The sequence below is a fragment of the Drosophila navojoa genome, chromosome 2, assembly GCF_054131105.1.
Source record: "Drosophila navojoa isolate 15081-1374.11 chromosome 2, UAZ_NAV_1.0, whole genome shotgun sequence".
Taxonomy (NCBI): domain Eukaryota; kingdom Metazoa; phylum Arthropoda; class Insecta; order Diptera; family Drosophilidae; genus Drosophila; species Drosophila navojoa.
The window spans coordinates 30,597,607-30,614,742 of NC_142890.1; the positions used below are offsets into that span (position 1 = coordinate 30,597,607).

General features: G+C 43.4%; 3 protein-coding genes across 5 annotated transcripts; 2 read left to right on the forward strand and 1 right to left on the reverse strand.

The window, feature by feature from the left end:
* Nucleotides 1-96: 96 nt before the first annotated feature.
* sqz (squeeze) lies at nucleotides 97-7,401 on the reverse strand. The gene is made up of 3 exons (XM_030387004.2): nucleotides 6,722-7,401; nucleotides 2,402-3,044; nucleotides 97-2,186 (listed from the first exon to the last, which is right to left on the reverse strand). Exons 2-3 carry the CDS (start codon nucleotides 2,837-2,839, stop codon nucleotides 921-923), a joined length of 1,704 nt encoding a protein of 567 aa, XP_030242864.2. The 5' UTR covers nucleotides 2,840-3,044; nucleotides 6,722-7,401; the 3' UTR covers nucleotides 97-920.
* A 678-nt stretch (nucleotides 7,402-8,079) lies between these two features.
* Nucleotides 8,080-11,108, forward strand: LOC108649951 (putative methyltransferase-like protein 15 homolog). Of its 2 annotated transcripts, none has more exons than XM_018099059.3 (2): nucleotides 8,080-8,253; nucleotides 9,708-11,108. In XM_018099059.3, the coding sequence occupies exon 2, from the start codon at nucleotides 9,935-9,937 to the stop codon at nucleotides 11,051-11,053; it is 1,119 nt and encodes a 372-aa protein (XP_017954548.1). In that variant the 5' UTR covers nucleotides 8,080-8,253; nucleotides 9,708-9,934; the 3' UTR covers nucleotides 11,054-11,108. The 2 variants fall into 2 exon arrangements, with proteins under 2 accessions (XP_017954548.1, XP_089121742.1); XM_089265616.1 differs by lacking the exon at nucleotides 8,080-8,253 and adding an exon at nucleotides 8,714-8,800.
* pug (pug C-1-tetrahydrofolate synthase, cytoplasmic) lies at nucleotides 8,183-17,059 on the forward strand. 2 transcript variants are annotated; one of them, XM_089265583.1, is made up of 6 exons: nucleotides 8,183-8,253; nucleotides 12,311-12,373; nucleotides 12,449-12,659; nucleotides 13,553-14,024; nucleotides 14,828-16,665; nucleotides 16,724-17,059. In XM_089265583.1, the coding sequence occupies exons 1-6, from the start codon at nucleotides 8,183-8,185 to the stop codon at nucleotides 16,964-16,966; spliced, it is 2,898 nt and encodes a 965-aa protein (XP_089121709.1). In that variant the 3' UTR covers nucleotides 16,967-17,059. The 2 variants fall into 2 exon arrangements, with proteins under 2 accessions (XP_089121709.1, XP_030242861.1); XM_030387001.2 differs by lacking the exon at nucleotides 8,183-8,253 and having other exon boundaries at nucleotides 12,193-12,373.
* Nucleotides 17,060-17,136: the final 77 nt, after the last annotated feature.

Genomic DNA, 17,136 nt, shown 5'->3' on the forward strand with positions numbered 1-17,136 from the left:
GTGCATTTGCTTCTGCATCATTGCATCCTTTGATCCTCGCTGCGGTTGCCGGACCTTCAAATAAACAATAAAATCGATGTAGGATCCATAAATTCATTTGCTTTTATAAATATTTCTCAGTTTTTATTCATTAATCTTTTTACATCATTTAGTTTTTAAATTAAGTTCATTTTTCGCTTACATGTATGATAAAATATAAAATAGATCCTAGACGTAGTTTGGTTAACTCTTGATTTATACAGACAAATTGTTGATTGTATAACTCCGTTGATACGTTGACTTGTACAGCACATTATAATTATTTATAATATGTACACTCGTGGATATATAACTATCGCAGTACTTTGTACGGCACCTATGATCTGCTCTATATTATTATAGGTTGTTGTTGTACAGGCTTACGGACTACCTCTATCATGGACAAAAAACTGTTTGCAACTGGAAACAATAGAAATTTCGAGTTGAATAGAGTTTTGTGTTCTAGTTTCCTCAATCTTGCTTGTAAATATTGCTTATAGTTTAATTATATATATATATAGTGTGTTCTAGAATCTAAGTGAAAAACCTGAGTTTGCTTTACAAAATAATCTTCAAGTAGTTTCTTGCGGACTAAAGCTGTCAAAGCCTGGTTTGCTGTATGCATGTCACATTGATAGGTGTATTTGTTTTCTTGAGGCAGTGTGGAGTTACTAAATCTGTTTATGTGCTACGATGGGGCAGCACAGTTGCCGCCTGTATTTCCTTAGACGTGCTGTGCAGCCACATCAGAGCCGCATAGAGGAAACCAGGCATCGACAGCTGTCCCACTCTCTAAATCAGCCCAAGCTAAGTCTAACTTAACCCTAACTTAACTTAAGCTGCTTTCGCTGTCATCGTCGCTGCTGCTCTTTCGGCTGCCGTTTTTGGCCGGTCGCCCGATACTATTGAGCCTTTTCCTTGGCCACGGTGCTGAGACCCAGGGCCAAATGGTCGCTGGTCAAAATGCCGGTGCTCGGCTGATGCGCATAGTTTCGTATCTGATGCAGCGAGATCAGCTGCGTAGGAAAGGCGGCGGCGGCAGCAGCAGCGGCTGCGTTCTGCTGATATAGGTAGGCGGCAGTGGCTGCGGGCGGTGCTCGATGCTGCTGCAGGTGCGTGGGCGGTGGTGCGACGGTGGCACTCAGCGGCGTGAAGGCAGAGGTGCCCGGGCCAGGGGAATGAGCATGCGTCGCATGTTGCTGCTGCTGCTGTTGATGCTGCTGTTGCTGTTGCTGTTGCTGCTGCTGTATATGATGCTGTGGCGTGCTCTGACGCAGCACCAGATCCTCGCCAGCCTCGTCATGCGGGCTGTGCGAGTGCCCTGGCGTATCCCCGCCACTGTTGGCCAGGCGTTGATGATGCTGCTGCAGCAGTTCCTGCTGCTGCTGCTGTTGATGTTGCTGCTGCTGATGCTGGAGTGTCGCAAAGTTGGCATACGAACTGCCATTGGCCTGCGGCAGCTGCTGCTGTATGGCCTCGGCCAGCGTGGCGGCAGCGCTATCAACGCCCATTTTGGCCCAATACGCGGCATTAGCGTCGTTCATCGCTTGCCTCTGCAGATTCAGCCCAATGCCGCCCGCTGGCACATGCTGCTGCAGACTGGCGGCCGGCGTCGTGTGGCGCTGTTGCTTCTCGGCCTTCTCGGCATGCTTTTGCAGATGCTTCTGCAGATAGGTCTCCTGCGTGTAGGACTTGCCACACAGCTGGCAAATGTGCGTCTTCAGATGCTTCGAGTCCTTGTGCTTGGGTATGTGCTCGAGCAGCGTCACCTCGTCGCCGAAGCACTTGTAGCAGGAGTTGCATTTGAACGGCTTGTCCGTCTGATGGCAGCGCGAATGCGACTGCAGATTCGAGAGCTGCGAGAAGGCCTTCGGGCAGCCAGTGTGCCGGCATTTGTACGGCTTGTCGCCCGTATGCGTGCGTATGTGCTGCTGCAGGTGCGACAGCTGTGTGAACTTGCGCTGGCAGATCTCGCAGCGGTAGGGTTTGATGCCCAAATGGATGCGCGTGTGCTGCGACAAATAGGACGAGTTGGCGAAAGATTTACTGCACGAGGTGCACTTGTACGGCTTCGTCTGCTCCCCGCCCTGGCGCTGATCCTCGGGCGATGAGCCGTTGCTACCATTACTGCCACCTTGCTGCCGAGAAGGCGAACGACTCGGATCGTACTGCGATTTGGGAAAAAGAAAGGAACAATTTTGATTTATAGAATACTTCAGTCTGTCAATGACAATGATATGATATTGATAATTTAATATTGTATCATGCTCGCTATTTTTATAATCCAAATTTTGCAATCAACAATACTAAATCTAATAAAAATAATAATTATAAAATCTAAAAATTTAAAAATTAAAAAATAATTTTACTTGGCTGCACTCACCTTTTGCTCCTGGTGCTCGCTGAGCTGAGTAGGCGTTGCCGGCGAGCTTGGAGCACTGTAGTTACCCTTTAGCTGCGGCTGGTGGAGTAGCTGTTGCTGCTGCTGCTGCTGCTGCTGCTGTTGTTGCTGCTGTTGTTGCTGCTGCTGCTGCTCGGAGTCATGCTGATGCGATTGCTGATGCTGCTGTTGCTGCTGCTGCTGCTGCTGCTGTTGCTGCTGATCAATCAATATTTGCTGCTGCTGCACCAGCCCGTTCTTGCGCGAGTAGTCCAAACGCTCAACGTTCTGGCGGAACTCGTTGATGTTGAAGGGCTTGTAGTCGTGGACCAGCTGCTGCTGGGTGAGATGGCTGAGCGTGCGCAGCTGATCGATGGATCGGTGCAGGTGATACTCGCTACCAGCGCCATTCGGCGTCGTGGTCGGCAGTTCGGCAGCCATAAGCGGCTGCCCGCCTAGGTTCAGCGGTCGATAGGCGATCGTGCGAGCGTCCAGATTGTGGCCTTTGCGACAGCGAGCGCTTCAGCGGAGTTTGGAGAGAAAGAGAGCGTAACCGAGCCGAGCAACGATTGCGACTAAACTGAAATCGAAACGCGGCTTACACAACTTCTTGGCTTATACTCTTTTTTGTCGTTCAGGTTTTATGCTGAAAATACAGAAATATTGTAATTGTTATTTAGGCTTCCGTCGCAAATTTCTGTAGAGTCAACAGAACTGTTAAACTACTTTTTCCATTTTTCCATTTGGCTTTCGCGTTGCTTCATTTTTTCTTTTACAAATAGTTGGCAATTTTTTTGAGACTTTTTGTACATAAATTTAACATAAATGTGCATGAATTAATTAATTGTTTATGAATTAAACGTGCAATAAATAAAACAAAACTTTGCAAGCCAAGCATTGAAAAAACAATGCCAAAAAAACACAAGATAAACAAAAAAGGCGCTTGTGCACAGCAAAAAATCCGATGTGACAACACAACATTTCATTTATATGAAAACTGCAAAAAGAACAAGTTGAAATATTATAGTCGGGCGTATCTGTCCACACAATACCCGCTTAGGACTTAGACATTTCTTTGTTTTCTTAGTAAATCTGTTAGAAAATCATTTATTTTACATCTATCATACCTCCAGAATAAGTATAAGTACGTTCAAATTAACCAAGAATTGTAAAACTTATATGCTCTCCTCTATAGTGAACGCGAACAACCAAAATAAAATTCTCTATTTGTTATGCACTCTTTGAGAAAGAGCCGGGAGGCCAGCTAAGAGTCAGGGGCGCCAGTGGAACGTGTCAATCACCTCGAGAACTGAAGAACACAGAGCAAAACTCTTTACGAAAATGGGGCAATTCGGAATCTGCCACAAAATTGAGGCTCCCCAAAGCAGATGCTAAATAAAGAACAGACGAGAGGCACTTATCTGATTTGGAATACATTCAAGATTTGCAGAATAACAATAGAAGACTAATTCAAGTTATGCTAAAACAAAATAAGTAGTCAAGCTCTTGTCGAGAGCAATCGAATAAGAAATACCCTGAAAATTCATACATAGGTCAACTATATATTCATGCAAAGTTTTTGAGATTTGCATACTTTTCGTCATATATACATTTGGTGAACCATAATACACATTAGGCCATTTAACTGGGGTCAGAGATCAAAGATAATTACTATATAAGAGTACAAATTTTAGCTTTGGCTCTTATAGATAGTAAAACAATGATGCTGTTTTTAGACTTTTGACCGTTTATCAACAGTTTATCATGATTCAAAGGATATTTGATAATATAATAATGGTCTATTATAATGTGAACTGTGATTTATGTATGTGAAGCACATTATATTACGTAAAACATTTAATATTATATAGCATTTGTAAATTATATATTATATCATATTCCTGAAGGCCTCTGTCGCTCTGGCTTAACAAAAATTGTTATTTGGAATTAATTCTTGGTAACAATAACTAAACAAATATTATATCATATCATAGTTTTGACTACCATTGTCGATGGGTAAAACCTAATATCATTTTGTTGTTTGAATATTGCTTTTGTTAGATATACGGTTTTCTATTACAGTAAAAATATTAAATCATATTATTATTATTTATGTAAACTATCTAATATCACTAACTGCCTTCATATATATAATAGAAATATAGATCGTATCAGATCAGAAAATATATATATCATGCAAATTTGAAAATTGTAATCTCAAGCAATTATTGATATAAATTTATCTTAGGGTAATTAAACGATATACTTTTTGGTTGGAGCATCTGTAAAAGCTTGATTATGCTTCATTGTATTCAAAGCTCAGATAATTGACGAATATTTGTGATATCAATAATTCTTACTCATCCGAAGGATTGCTTTTGTTTATTTACAATAAGTAAGAATTCAATTTGAGTTGAGCTTATTTACTAATCGTAAGCAAAGAAACAAAAATAGGGAAAAAACAAGAACAAGTTACATACAAGACTGCTTGATTAGGAGATGCCTCACAAGCTGATATTCTAATCATTCTTCACTTCTTTTATGCACAAATGCATACAAATGCATCCACACTAATGTACGTATAAGCAGTAAGCAACCATTATACCCTGATTTCCCATTTTCAATGGGTTTAGGGCATAATAAAACAAGTATTTGCTAATATACATACATACGTGCATATGTATTTAAATAGTTGTTTATATATTTATAAGCAAATTCAAAGATAACAGATGGGGTAAACAAAGTAACTTATAACTTTAAATCATAATCAGATTTGAAATTACATATGATAATTATTAATGTAGTATTGTTTATACTCATAAAGAAATTAATATGAGCTTCCTCTTTAATTGAACCACTCTGTTTGACCCATAAAGAAATAACAAATAGCAAGAATATGTAAACAAATAGCTGTCACAGGTGTTTGTCCGTCGAATTTTATGTGTGTTTCCCTCATTTTTTGTAGAAAAAAATCAATAAGAAAAACATCTGAATTGGCGCGCGCCGCATTGAAATAAAACAAATTGAGTTATTAAATCGGTTCGAGAGAGTGAAAGAAAGAGATGGAACAGCTAAGCGCCGCACAAGAGTGGGAGAATGAGTGACACACATACAGGCAGGCACACAGAAACAGTGCGTAGCTGTTTGTTGTTGCTGCGCAGTTGACGTCAGAAGCAGATTTTTTTGTGTTTCGTTTGGTTGTTTCTTAAAACATTATAGCTGGCTGGTCAGAAAAACCGGTTGTTGTTGTATGTTTTTTTCTGTTAATGTTGGTCCATCAGTTAAGCAGAGGCCAAATGCCTAAGGGAAAAGGCACACAGGATCCCTTAGTCGCTTGTTGACCCTGCAGTGGAAGGATCAGTCATACATCTTAAGAATAAAAATATACTGCCGTATATGATTTGTTAAATAGCACTTCAAGCACTATGCAGCGACTACAGCTGAAGACGGAATCACTCAGGCGGCCCCAAAGCACGGTAACGCCAACGTTGCTGTTCAGAAGCATACAACAGCATATAAAAGAAAAAAAAATAGGTATACACAACAAAATTGAACGAACACACAAAAAAAAAAAACATTCAAGCAAACATATACATATGCATACATATACACATATACACACGCACACACAAAAAACGAATCAACGAAAATTAATTGAGCGCGAGCAGCGACCGCAGCTGAACAGCATAAGAGAGCAACAGAGAGAGAGAGAGAGAGTGAGAGCGCGCGAGCGAGTTAGCAACATAAACAAATGAAGAGCCGGACAGAAGCAAGCTGCAAAAACATGGAATAAAAGCTTGGACTGCTAAGCAAATAAACGAAAAAAGGCTACAACGGTTGGTGCGGGTGACATGTGCAAAAAAAGGAAGGAGAAGAAAAAACTGCTGAGCGCGAGAGCAAAAACAGCAGAGATAAAAAAGACGACACACAAACCGCCACCGAATGAATGGCACATAAAGAAGTCAAACAATGACCAGGGCGGGTGGGTAAATATTGGCAGCCATCGTTGCACAGTATTACAATTCCGTTTGCATTTGGCAAATGTTTTGATGACACATTTTTTTGTTTAGCACGGTAAATTTTTAGCTTGCTTTGCCTAGCCGATTTTAAATATTTTGAATACATATTTTCTAATCATAATTTAATTTTTATCCTTAGACTATGAGATAAATACATGAATATTACTTGTGTGTATTTTTATTGATCAAAATTGAAATTTTAATCAATTAAGCAAAAGGTAATAATATTTGACCACTGTAAACATAGAAACAGCTATTTTGCTTGGAGAAGTAACAAAAAATAAGAAAAACATTTGGTACTTACCAACTGGAAATGACAGTTGTTATTGTATTCTCTTTTTGAGCGCGTTTCTGTTGATATTTTTGTAGTAAAAGCACGTGTTCTGACTGACCTATTAGAGGGGTTGGGGGATGGGGTGTTTCAACAAATATTCGCGTTCCCTTCTGCTATCCTTTCACAACTTTTGTGCGATTTTACGTTTTCACCTTTCGTGTTGCGTGTGTAGGGAGCAATATAAACAACCCGAAGTTACTCAATGACTTTTTTATTTATATTTAGTATTATTAATTTTGTCTATTTGCACTTTTTACGATTTCTCTTACGAATTTGGAGTACACTAAGCACACGCACACACATGCATACTTGAGAGCTAAAGAAAAAAATGGCCGCGCACGCCAAAAATATATACACACACCAACACACTTGAGCGTGTGTTTGCACTTGTGCTGCCCTCTTTTTTGCAAAATTTGGCGCGACTTATTTTGGCGCCTTGATTAATTATAAATGATGAATGAGGGGAGATCGCACGTTTTACAGCATGCAACGCTCGTTTCGTTTATGGTTTGTGCTTCGTTTCGCTCCTCGTTATTTACATGCTGTGCGTACGCGAACAACAAATCACTACGAAAAACGTAAAAAAGACGAGTGTGAAGAAGAGTAACCATTCAGCTCGGTGGCAAAAACTCGACTGAAAAAAATCACTCAACTTTTTTCATGACATTGCAAACGGAAAGCAGCTGTGAGCGTAAATACCTGGGTGTGTGTGCTTATGTGTGCCTCTTGGTTCGTTCGCTCTCCCTCTTGCACGCGCATTGAAAAAATGCTTGTTTATGTTTTTTATGTGTGTGTTTTTTGCTCACCACTATTGAGCTCTCTGTCTATCTGTTGTGCTCTCTCCGACTCCCTATCTGTGTTTTATTCCGGTTTTACTCTGATTGGCTGTTATTTCTATGAATATTTTGAGCACCCTGTATTCCTTATGAATACGCAATTTTTGGAAAGGTAATTATAATTAACTTTAAAGTCTTAAGTATAAAATATCATCATGGAGTCAATATGATTTACTATGATTTGATATACTAAAATAATTGAAAACCACAAGCTCAAATTTGATATTAATCTAAACAGCGATAGTGCTGACAAAACCTTATGAAATAATAATAGATTGATTATTTCCCATCCTATCTAATTCACGTTAAGTAGTTTTACTAAATAAGAGTTTGCTTTTTGTTGTCTTAATTAATGTTCCGGCTGTTATACAATTTAAATATTCGCTCCATCTTTGGTTAGTGGCTCCATGTATCAATGGTATCGATATTTTATGTGTGCGATAGTTTTCAGGCTTTACAGCACTGCTTTGCAGTGCAGCAAAATGCCATTTCTAGTGCTCTAAATGACTACATTGCTCAGCTGTTCTGCGCGTGCAATGTTTTTGTTTTGGCGGTAAAAACTATTAACTTTTCTAGAAATTGTGTTACTTTAAGCATGTCTGCACCATATAAGAGATTTTTGAACGTACTAGAGAAGTGGCCAGCAGAAAAAACGAAAGTCGGCAGGTATGAGAGCTTCCAGACACATTCAGTCAAATGTTCGTTCAGCGGAGTCTTGCAATGGACATTATCTAACCATTTCACGTTGCATTTGCTTACAAAACAAACTGTATGTCACTTGCCATACTACTTTGATATGTTTTAGGTCGAAATAAGTAAGGACACCGCAGTTAATTTGTCGCTTGATATTACCGTTCTTCAACGGTGTTGCACATGGCAACATGTTCCACAGCGGAACGTAAGTTGTGTTCGGTGTATTATTGGATTTTGTTTAAACTTGTTTTCATTTCGCTGTGGCACGTGCCAGCAGCTTCCATAATTTAAACTTGATTGTTAAATCTATGGTCAAGCAATTTTTTGGAACGTATTTGGGTAGAACATAAGCGCAGCTTCAGTGTCTTAGCGCTTTTTGTCGGACTCGCTTGGTTTTTTTTTTTTTTTTTTTTTGTATGCAGTGAGGTTTGTCTTAAAAATCGTATTTCATAATGTCTTCTAAATATGCCTACCAATTAATACCAGAGAGTTTCCTTCTTGGAGCCCATGAATTGACTATGTAAGTGCGTAAGAATGAATTCACGAATAAGAAGTATTTAGTTTACATTAAAATGAATAGATGCAAAACTGCTAAAAGCAGTTCGTATGCTGGTCGTGGCTTGGCTCACAAAAGTTGAAAATATATATAACACACAAACACACAAAAAAAAAAGAAAAGAAAACGAAAATAAATATAAATAAATTTTTTATATTATTGATTTATTAACATTTATATAAAAAAAAATATGTATTTTTTATAAATGCAAAGTACTTCTAAAGTTTTCTTGCTAAGATCTTAACAGTTCACTGATTTTCCATACATATTGGCATTAAACGTTTACGATTTTATTCAATTATTTATTAGACTGTGAACGGCTTATGTAATGACTATTTTTTTCAGCTTCAAATCGACTTCATTTGTGCGGATTTTCATAAATATGTCGAAGACATAAGCTTGCCGATGGCAAAACATTTTGGTATAATATATAGTTGAATCCACTTCCCCAAGCTAAGCACTCTGTTCATTTAAATTGTTTTCTAATTTGGATTAGTTAAATACTTTAAATCTTAATTAATAGTGATTTAATTGCGAGGAAACATCATCAAATTTATTCGAATTGGCTTAGTTGCTGAGTTTCTGTTTGGCTTGTGTAAAAGTATTCAGTATAATAAATAGTTGTATTCATTTTTGTTTATCTGAAGTAAAGATTTACTTTGAATTTCTTGAAGTGGAATTAATATACAGGTTATTATTACCTGTGCAAAATAGATTCAGTCTGTGTTCATTTCCCGCCTCTTGCATTTTGAGCTTCGTTTGGTATCATTTATTGTTGAACTATTGCCAAGTTTTCGCTGCAACGAAACACAAAACACACCTAAAACTGCGAATCTGAAAACCAAACAACATCTTCTCTCCCACCTAAAAGGGATCTGGGCGAGCAAATCCGTAAGCAAGCGGCCAGGCTAAAAGACGCCTCCAGTCAGAACTCCGCAGCCGCTGAGCAGCTGAACCGGCAGATCGACGCCTTGGAGAGGCTCTCGAATAACGTCTACGCGAAGAAGTATACGAGGCGGTTCGAGTCGACGGCAACGGGCTTAACTGCTGCCCAGTGCAACCAGGTGCTCAGCTCGGAGTTTCTGCAGTATCTGAACGATGGCAAACGCAATTAGAGCCCAGCAGCTGATGCAGCAATTCCTGACCAGACTAAGACTAACAGCAATACAGAATAGACCCTATACAGCTACGGCTACGCCTTCACCTCCAGCTGAAGCAGCTCTGCACGTGCCGGTGCTCTGCGAGACGGCCATCGAGTACCTGCAGCCGGTGCCTGGTGGCAAGTACATCGATATGACCTTTGGCGCCGGCGGACATACGCGGCGGCTGTTAGACAGCTGCCCGGGGACCACAGTTTACGCCCTCGATCGAGATCCAGTCGCCCATCAGCTGGCCCAGCGCATGAGTCAGGAGCAGAACTACGAAGGACGCCTAATCCCAATGCTTGGCAAGTTCTCGGATCTCCCGCAGCTGCTGCAAACTCTACATGTGCCGCCTCGGAGCTTCGATGGCATGCTGTTCGACTTTGGCTGCAGCTCCATGCAGTTCGATGAAGCTGCGCGCGGCTTCTCCATCGCCCACAACGGGCCGCTGGACATGCGCATGGATTGCGGACGGGGCGGAGTCAGCGCCGCCGATGTGCTGGCCCGTATCGAGGAGGCAGACCTGGCGCGCATTCTGCGCGTCTATGGCGAGGAGAAGGCGGCCAAGAAGATAGCGCGTGCCATCGTCGAGGCGCGCAACGCGCTGCAGCGCATAGAAACCACTCGCCAGCTGGCGGATCTGGTTGCCGCTGTGCTGGGCGAGGGACAGCGTATGGACAAGCTGCAGCGGCCGTCGCATGTGGCCACCAAGACATTTCAGGCCCTGCGCATCTTTGTCAACAACGAGCTGAACGAGATCAACTACGGCATGCTGCTGGCCCAGGAGCTGCTGTTGCGCGCCCAGGGCCGGCTGGTGGCCATCACCTTCCACTCGCTGGAGGACACCATTGTCAAGCGGCATCTCAACGGAAATGTGATTGAGGGCGTGGCCAATCCCCTGCCGCTCAAATACAGCGGGCACGGTCTTACCCATGATCCACAGCTCATGGAGTCTTTCGTCCGGTCCAACTGGCGGCAACTGCATCGACACGTCATCCTACCCGATGCCTCGGAGATCGCGCGCAACAGTCGCAGTCGCTCGGCCAAGCTGCGCGCCGCAGTTAAAATAAAGTAAATAATAGATTAAAGACGAAAACTCTGGTCAGGAATAAAACAAAAAATACTGAAAACTCCCTACCCCTCTTTATCATTCTTACTTACCTAACTCTCTCTCTCCCTTGTTTATATTTGGAATTTGCTAATTGATATGTCCACCGATTTTCATGTTATCTGCATAGCAATTGGCACCTTGCGATAAGGCACGTTTTTCTGTTTTGTTTCTACTCTTTTTTTTTACTTCGTTGCTGGTTTCTGTTTGCGTTTTGTGTTTTCTCGTGGAATTCGTTTGTTTCGCACCGAATTCAGGCATTAATAGATTACGAAATCAGTGTTATATATATGAAATAGAATTATTCCAAACGCACAGTGGTTCCAAAGACGATGTTTTAAATAGTGGAAAACTTTTGGAAAATAAAGCAAATGTATTGTTTTAGTGTCATCTGAACTGGTTCAAGCTAATGATGCCCGTCAATCTCTAAAAAATGATTAAATGAATACTACACTACTACACATTACAAAAAATAGGACAAAATAAGAAAATAACTTAATGATTTAAAACTGTTTGTTTAAAGATAAATGTTTGTAAAGTTTCTTTTTTTCTTTTATTTAAAAACATGTACTACATAAATACAATTTTTTCTGGACTAGAAATTATTTTTAAAAAAATTGTTTTTATTTTATAGTTAAGAATTTGGTTTTATAAATTTATACTACATATGCATGTATATAAGATATTCCCATGATTTTTAATGCGTTTCATTATATTGCTTAAGCCTAAGATTGTTAGGGATTGCTAGAGATTTTTCCTATCACTTATATGATGGAACTCTTTTAACCAAACAACCAAAGCAAGCAGTCGAAGCCGGCTCGCATGTCATTTTGCGGTCACAGAGAGAAGGAGAGAGTGAGGGAGAGATCTGATTGTAGGCCAATGGAGGAATCGTGTCTTGTCTTCTCTACTGCAGTCGCGTATTTGTTTACGAGTAGCTGTGACCCTACCGAAACCCAAAACCGAATAATCACAAATGTCAGCTGATAAGCGAGCGCTGGAAGGGAGGGCGGAGCGCGATTAGCCTGAGATAGAGCGAGACACACACACAGGCGCACCTATGGCCGCCCATAGATGTGCGGCTACGGCTATGGGTATAGATAGCACCGGCGCGACCGATAGGAGCTCAGTTGCATTGCGCGACCGTCAGCTATCGTTGCTATCGTGCCTCGTCCACGGACCTAACATTGCGCGTATACTTCAATACTTTGTGCGTTTTTGCAGAGAGCCGAAAGCGAGAAAGATGACCGTGGAGGCGAAAGTCATATCCGGCACGGCGGTGGCCAAGTGAGTAGCCATCTGAGTTGGCACCTGTAATGCTGAATGCTAAATGCACCACGGTGCACCTGTTCCCCATGTCAGGAATATACGCGAGGAGCTGCGCCAGCAAGTGAATGCGCTGAGGGCTGAGGGCGCTCGATTTGTGCCCGGACTCAGAATCGTGCAGGTGGGCGGCCGGGAGGACTCCAATGTCTACATTCGCATGAAGATAAAGGCAGCCACGGAGATTGGCATCAATGCCGTGCACGTCCAGCTGCCCAGATCCATCACCGAGTCGGAGCTGCTCGATAAGGTGAGTCGAAGCCAAAGTCAATGTCAATCAACGTGTTATGCAATAGCTGACAAAAGAAATACTAATCAAAAATTAATTACCTGCGAGCAGCCTGTCGGATCGAGCAAAACGAAAGCATTAAAATAAAGAAGATATGGTATATGTACATATGTATATGTAAAAACTTACATATATGCTAGGCTCCTACCTGCTGCTTGTGCAAAAAATTGACACTTAAACATTATTTTTGAAAGCTATGAATTGACAGACTCGGTCATTATCGCATTTAAAATAAGCAACCTAAATATAATATGTATGTATATATTTTGTTACTGCATGTTCCTAAAATAGGTGACCTATTGTTCCTAAGCTATGAAAATAATATAGTTTTGCAAATGAGATCAATATGTGAATTATGGAAACAGAGAAGGATGGTTGAGGGTCGAATTTCTTAAATCTGAATCTTATTATTTATTTTTAATTAAGTAAATCGTTTATTTTCTAGTAAGCTTAGGAGGTGGACGACTGCACCAACACAACTCTATAATCAAAACTGTGAGATATTTCGATTTCAATTTCGTACAGCTTTTCAAATTAGACATTAGGATTTAATGAAATTGAAAATAGGGACTCTTTTAGGGGAAATAAAAACTTTGATTCAAAAAACATATGCTTAATTTTTCAACAAAACAAGTTGAATAATGACAGACCTTAAGTAAATAACTGACTTCATGAGTTTGTTTCTGTTCATTTTTTGTATAAACTGTATAAAGAAATGAATGTTTGCCTTCAATGTGTTACACATTTAATAAGAAAATTATCACACCCTTCCCATAGAGCATTTAATTGAATTGCTATCAAGTAATTAACACCTCGATTGTTTCTAATCAATCGCGCGTCATGTGTTCCCACAGCTGAGCGACCTTAATGCCGATCCTCAGGTGCATGGCATTATTGTTCAGATGCCTTTGGACTGCGAGACGGCCATCGATGCGCACCGGATTACAGACGCGGTCTCCCCAGCCAAGGATGTGGATGGCCTGCACACAGTGAATGAGGGTCGCCTCGCCGTGGGCGATCTCAACGGCTTTCTGCCCTGCACACCGTGGGGCTGCCTCGAGCTAATTCGCAGCACCGGAGTGGAGATCGCCGGCGCTCGAGCCGTTGTCCTCGGTCGCAGTAAGATCGTTGGCACGCCAGCTGCCGAGCTGCTCAAGTGGGCGAACGCGACGGTCACCGTTTGCCACTCAAAAACACGCAACCTGGAGGAGATCTCGCGTAGCGCTGATATTCTCCTGGTGGGCATCGGAGTGCCCGAGATGGTCAAGGGCAGCTGGATAAAGCCTGGCGCAGTGGTCATCGATTGTGGCATCAATGTGAAGCCAGGTGAGTGGCAAACCGAAACTCCTTTAGGAATGCAAAAAGGCGACATTGCTGTAGCCAAGAGGAAAGTTTCTCAAGATCATTTGGCATATATGTGTACTTCTAATTAAGATGGGATCATTAGGAATATATATTCTATATTGAGATGGAAAGTTGGTTCAGTCTTGCCATGGTTATTCGTCGACTTCTTTACTGCCTTTTGGATCTCATAACCTATAACAATATATATATGTATGTATCATATCAAACTGAAGGAGTTTCGGCAGACGCTTAAAGTTCATTTCTATCTATTGATCGAGTCATGCCCGTCAGCTTAGCGTAGGCTCAGGTCTCAGGTTATTTAATCATAGTTGAGTGTTAATGGAATTTACTTAATGTAGATCAGCATCATAAGCAGGAAATGAACATTGGCCGCTACCGGTTCGTTTATCGTTAATTCATAGTTAAATAAGGCCAATGAAAATCTTGAATAGAATTACTTTGAATAGGATTTTGAAGACCTATTTTGATATATCTTGTCTTTGGGTAATGTCTTCAGATTAGTCTGAATAGGGTATCTTCTAGTCGGTAAGGAGTATTCTTATTTTCCGTGTTAAATCTCCCGTTTGATCTCTGCTGCGACCCTGATAAGCAGCTCGGCTAGTTGCTTTCCACGCTCTGAATTTCTGTTTGAAACTTAGTAAACAGATTTCTCTGGGCTATAGCAGACATCAAGCTGCTGGAAGCCTGATATCAGCAGCATAGATATAGACCCAGGCGCAGGCATTGGAGATTAAATTGAAATACCCGCATCCTGTTGCTTGCAGACGCATCTAAAGCGAGTGGCAGCCGCTTGGTGGGCGACGTTGACTACGAGCAGGCGAAGCTGGTGGCGGGTTATCTGACACCTGTGCCGGGAGGCGTGGGGCCAATGACCGTGGCCATGCTCATGAAGAACACCGTGGTATCGGCCACCAGGGCAGCGGCTAGTGCCAGGCGCAGCCAGTGGCCGCTGGAGGTGCTGCCGCTGCGACCCGCCAGGCCTGTGCCGTCTGACATCGTAATCGCGCGTGCGCAGCGACCCAAGCACATCGGGAAGCTGGCCGAGGAGATCGGACTGCTGCCGACCGAGGTGTCGATGTATGGCAGCCGCAAGGCCAAGATCTCGCTGAGCGTGATTCAGCGTCTGAAGGACCAACCGGTGGGCAAGTATGTCGTTGTGGCGGGCATCACGCCCACGCCTCTGGGCGAGGGCAAGACGACCACGCTGATGGGCCTAGTCCAGGCGCTCGGCGCGCACAAGCAGCGGAATGTGGTCGCTGCACTCCGCCAGCCCTCGCAGGGACCCACCTTCGGCATCAAAGGCGGAGCAGCGGGCGGTGGCTATGCCCAGGTGATACCCATGGAGGAGTTCAACTTGCATCTCACCGGCGACATTCACGCCGTAGCGGCGGCCAACAACTTGGTGGCTGCCCAGCTGGACACGCGCATCTTCCACGAGGCGACGCAATCGGACACGGCTCTGTACAACCGGCTGGTGCCGAGGATCAAGGGGCAGCGTAAGTTCTCCCCGATTCAGCTGCGTCGCTTGAAGCGTTTGGGCATTGATAAAACGGATCCCGATCAACTGACCCCAGAGGAAGCCGCGGCCTTTTCACGACTCAACATCGATGTGGACACCATCATGTGGGAGCGCGTGGTGGACATTAACGACAGATATCTGCGCGAGATCACGATTGGCCAGTCGCCCAGTGAGAAGGGCATGTGCCGCAAGACGCGCTTCTCTATTGCGGTGGCCAGTGAGATTATGGCAGTGCTTGCGCTCTCCTCCAGCTTGGCGGACATGAAGTGCCGGCTTGGCGCGATGGTCGTGGCATTTAACAAGGATGGCGTGCCCGTGACTACCGACGACCTGGGCGTAACGGGAGCCCTGGCTGTGCTGCTGAAGGATGCCCTGGAACCAAACCTGATGCAATCCCTGGAGGGCACCCCAGTGCTAGTGCACGCAGGTCCCTTCGCCAACATCGCTCACGGCTGCAACTCGATCATTGCCGATGAGATCGGCCTCAAGTTGGTGGGCAGCGAGGGCTTCGTGTGCACCGAGGCAGGCTTCGGCTCGGACATTGGCATGGAGAAGTTCTGCAACATTAAGTGCCGCAACTCGGGCAGGAAGCCCGACGCCATGGTGCTGGTGACCACGGTCAGGGCTATTAAAATGCATGGCGGAGGAGCTCCAGTTACGCCAGGTGCCCCGCTCAACAAACAGTACACAGAGGAGAACCTGGAACTGCTGGAGAAGGGCCTACCAAATCTTCTGCAGCACATCTCCAATGGATGCTCGTTCGGCATGCCCGTCGTGGTGAGCATCAATGCCCACGTGGCTGATACTCCGGCCGAGCATGCGCTCTTAAGGAAGGCCGCCTTGCAGGCGGGCGCCTTTGCTGCCGTAGTCTCCACCCACTGGTCAGACGGTGGTGCCGGCGCCGTGCCTCTGGCAGAGGCTGTCATCGAGGCCAGTCAACTGGATAACAAATTTAAGCTGCTCTACGAACCAAACCTGCCTCTGGCGGATAAGATGACCAAGATTGCGCAGACCATGTACGGAGCGGGGCAAGTGGAACTTAGCCAGGAAGCCAGGGATCAGATCAAGCGCCTGACCGACGCAGTAAGTCATTCATATTCACGTCCCTATGGAGTTGCCTTAAATGTTTTTGCTTTTGCAGGGCTTTGGTTCCCTTCCGATATGCATGTCGAAGACTTCCGCTTCCGTTACTGGCGATCCCGACATTAAAGGTGCACCCAAGGGCTTCACTCTCAAGGTTCAGAGTGTTTATGTATCCGCCGGAGCTGGCTTTGTAGTTGCCATGTGTGGCGATATAACCAAAATGCCCGGACTGTCCACTCGCCCAGCCATCTATGACATCGATCTGAACACCGAGACGGGACAGATCGAAGGATTGTTTTAAGAGTCTATAGATTGTTTTATGACACTGATTATGACACCTGTTAATCTAAGTTTTAATAATTGATGTAAATATTCTGTCTAAAAATTATACATATGTCAAAGCAAGTAAGAGTGCTCTAACAAAAATCGACAAAATTATTGAATCTGGATCTACATAGATCTACAACAAGT

Coding starts and splice junctions, on each gene's coding strand:
- sqz (XM_030387004.2), bottom strand. CDS start 2,839: ATGGCTGCCGAACTGCCGACCACGACGCCGAATGGCGCTGGTAGCGAG. Junction 2,187..2,401: donor GCGAGCACCAGGAGCAAAAG/GTGAGTGCAGCC, acceptor CCCAAATCGCAG/TACGATCCGAGTCGTTCGCC.
- pug (XM_089265583.1), top strand. CDS start 8,183: ATGTCTGCACCATATAAGAGATTTTTGAACGTACTAGAGAAGTGGCCA. Junction 14,025..14,827: donor TGGCATCAATGTGAAGCCAG/GTGAGTGGCAAA, acceptor TGTTGCTTGCAG/ACGCATCTAAAGCGAGTGGC. Junction 16,666..16,723: donor TCAAGCGCCTGACCGACGCA/GTAAGTCATTCA, acceptor TTGCTTTTGCAG/GGCTTTGGTTCCCTTCCGAT.
- LOC108649951 (XM_018099059.3), top strand. CDS start 9,935: ATGGCAAACGCAATTAGAGCCCAGCAGCTGATGCAGCAATTCCTGACC.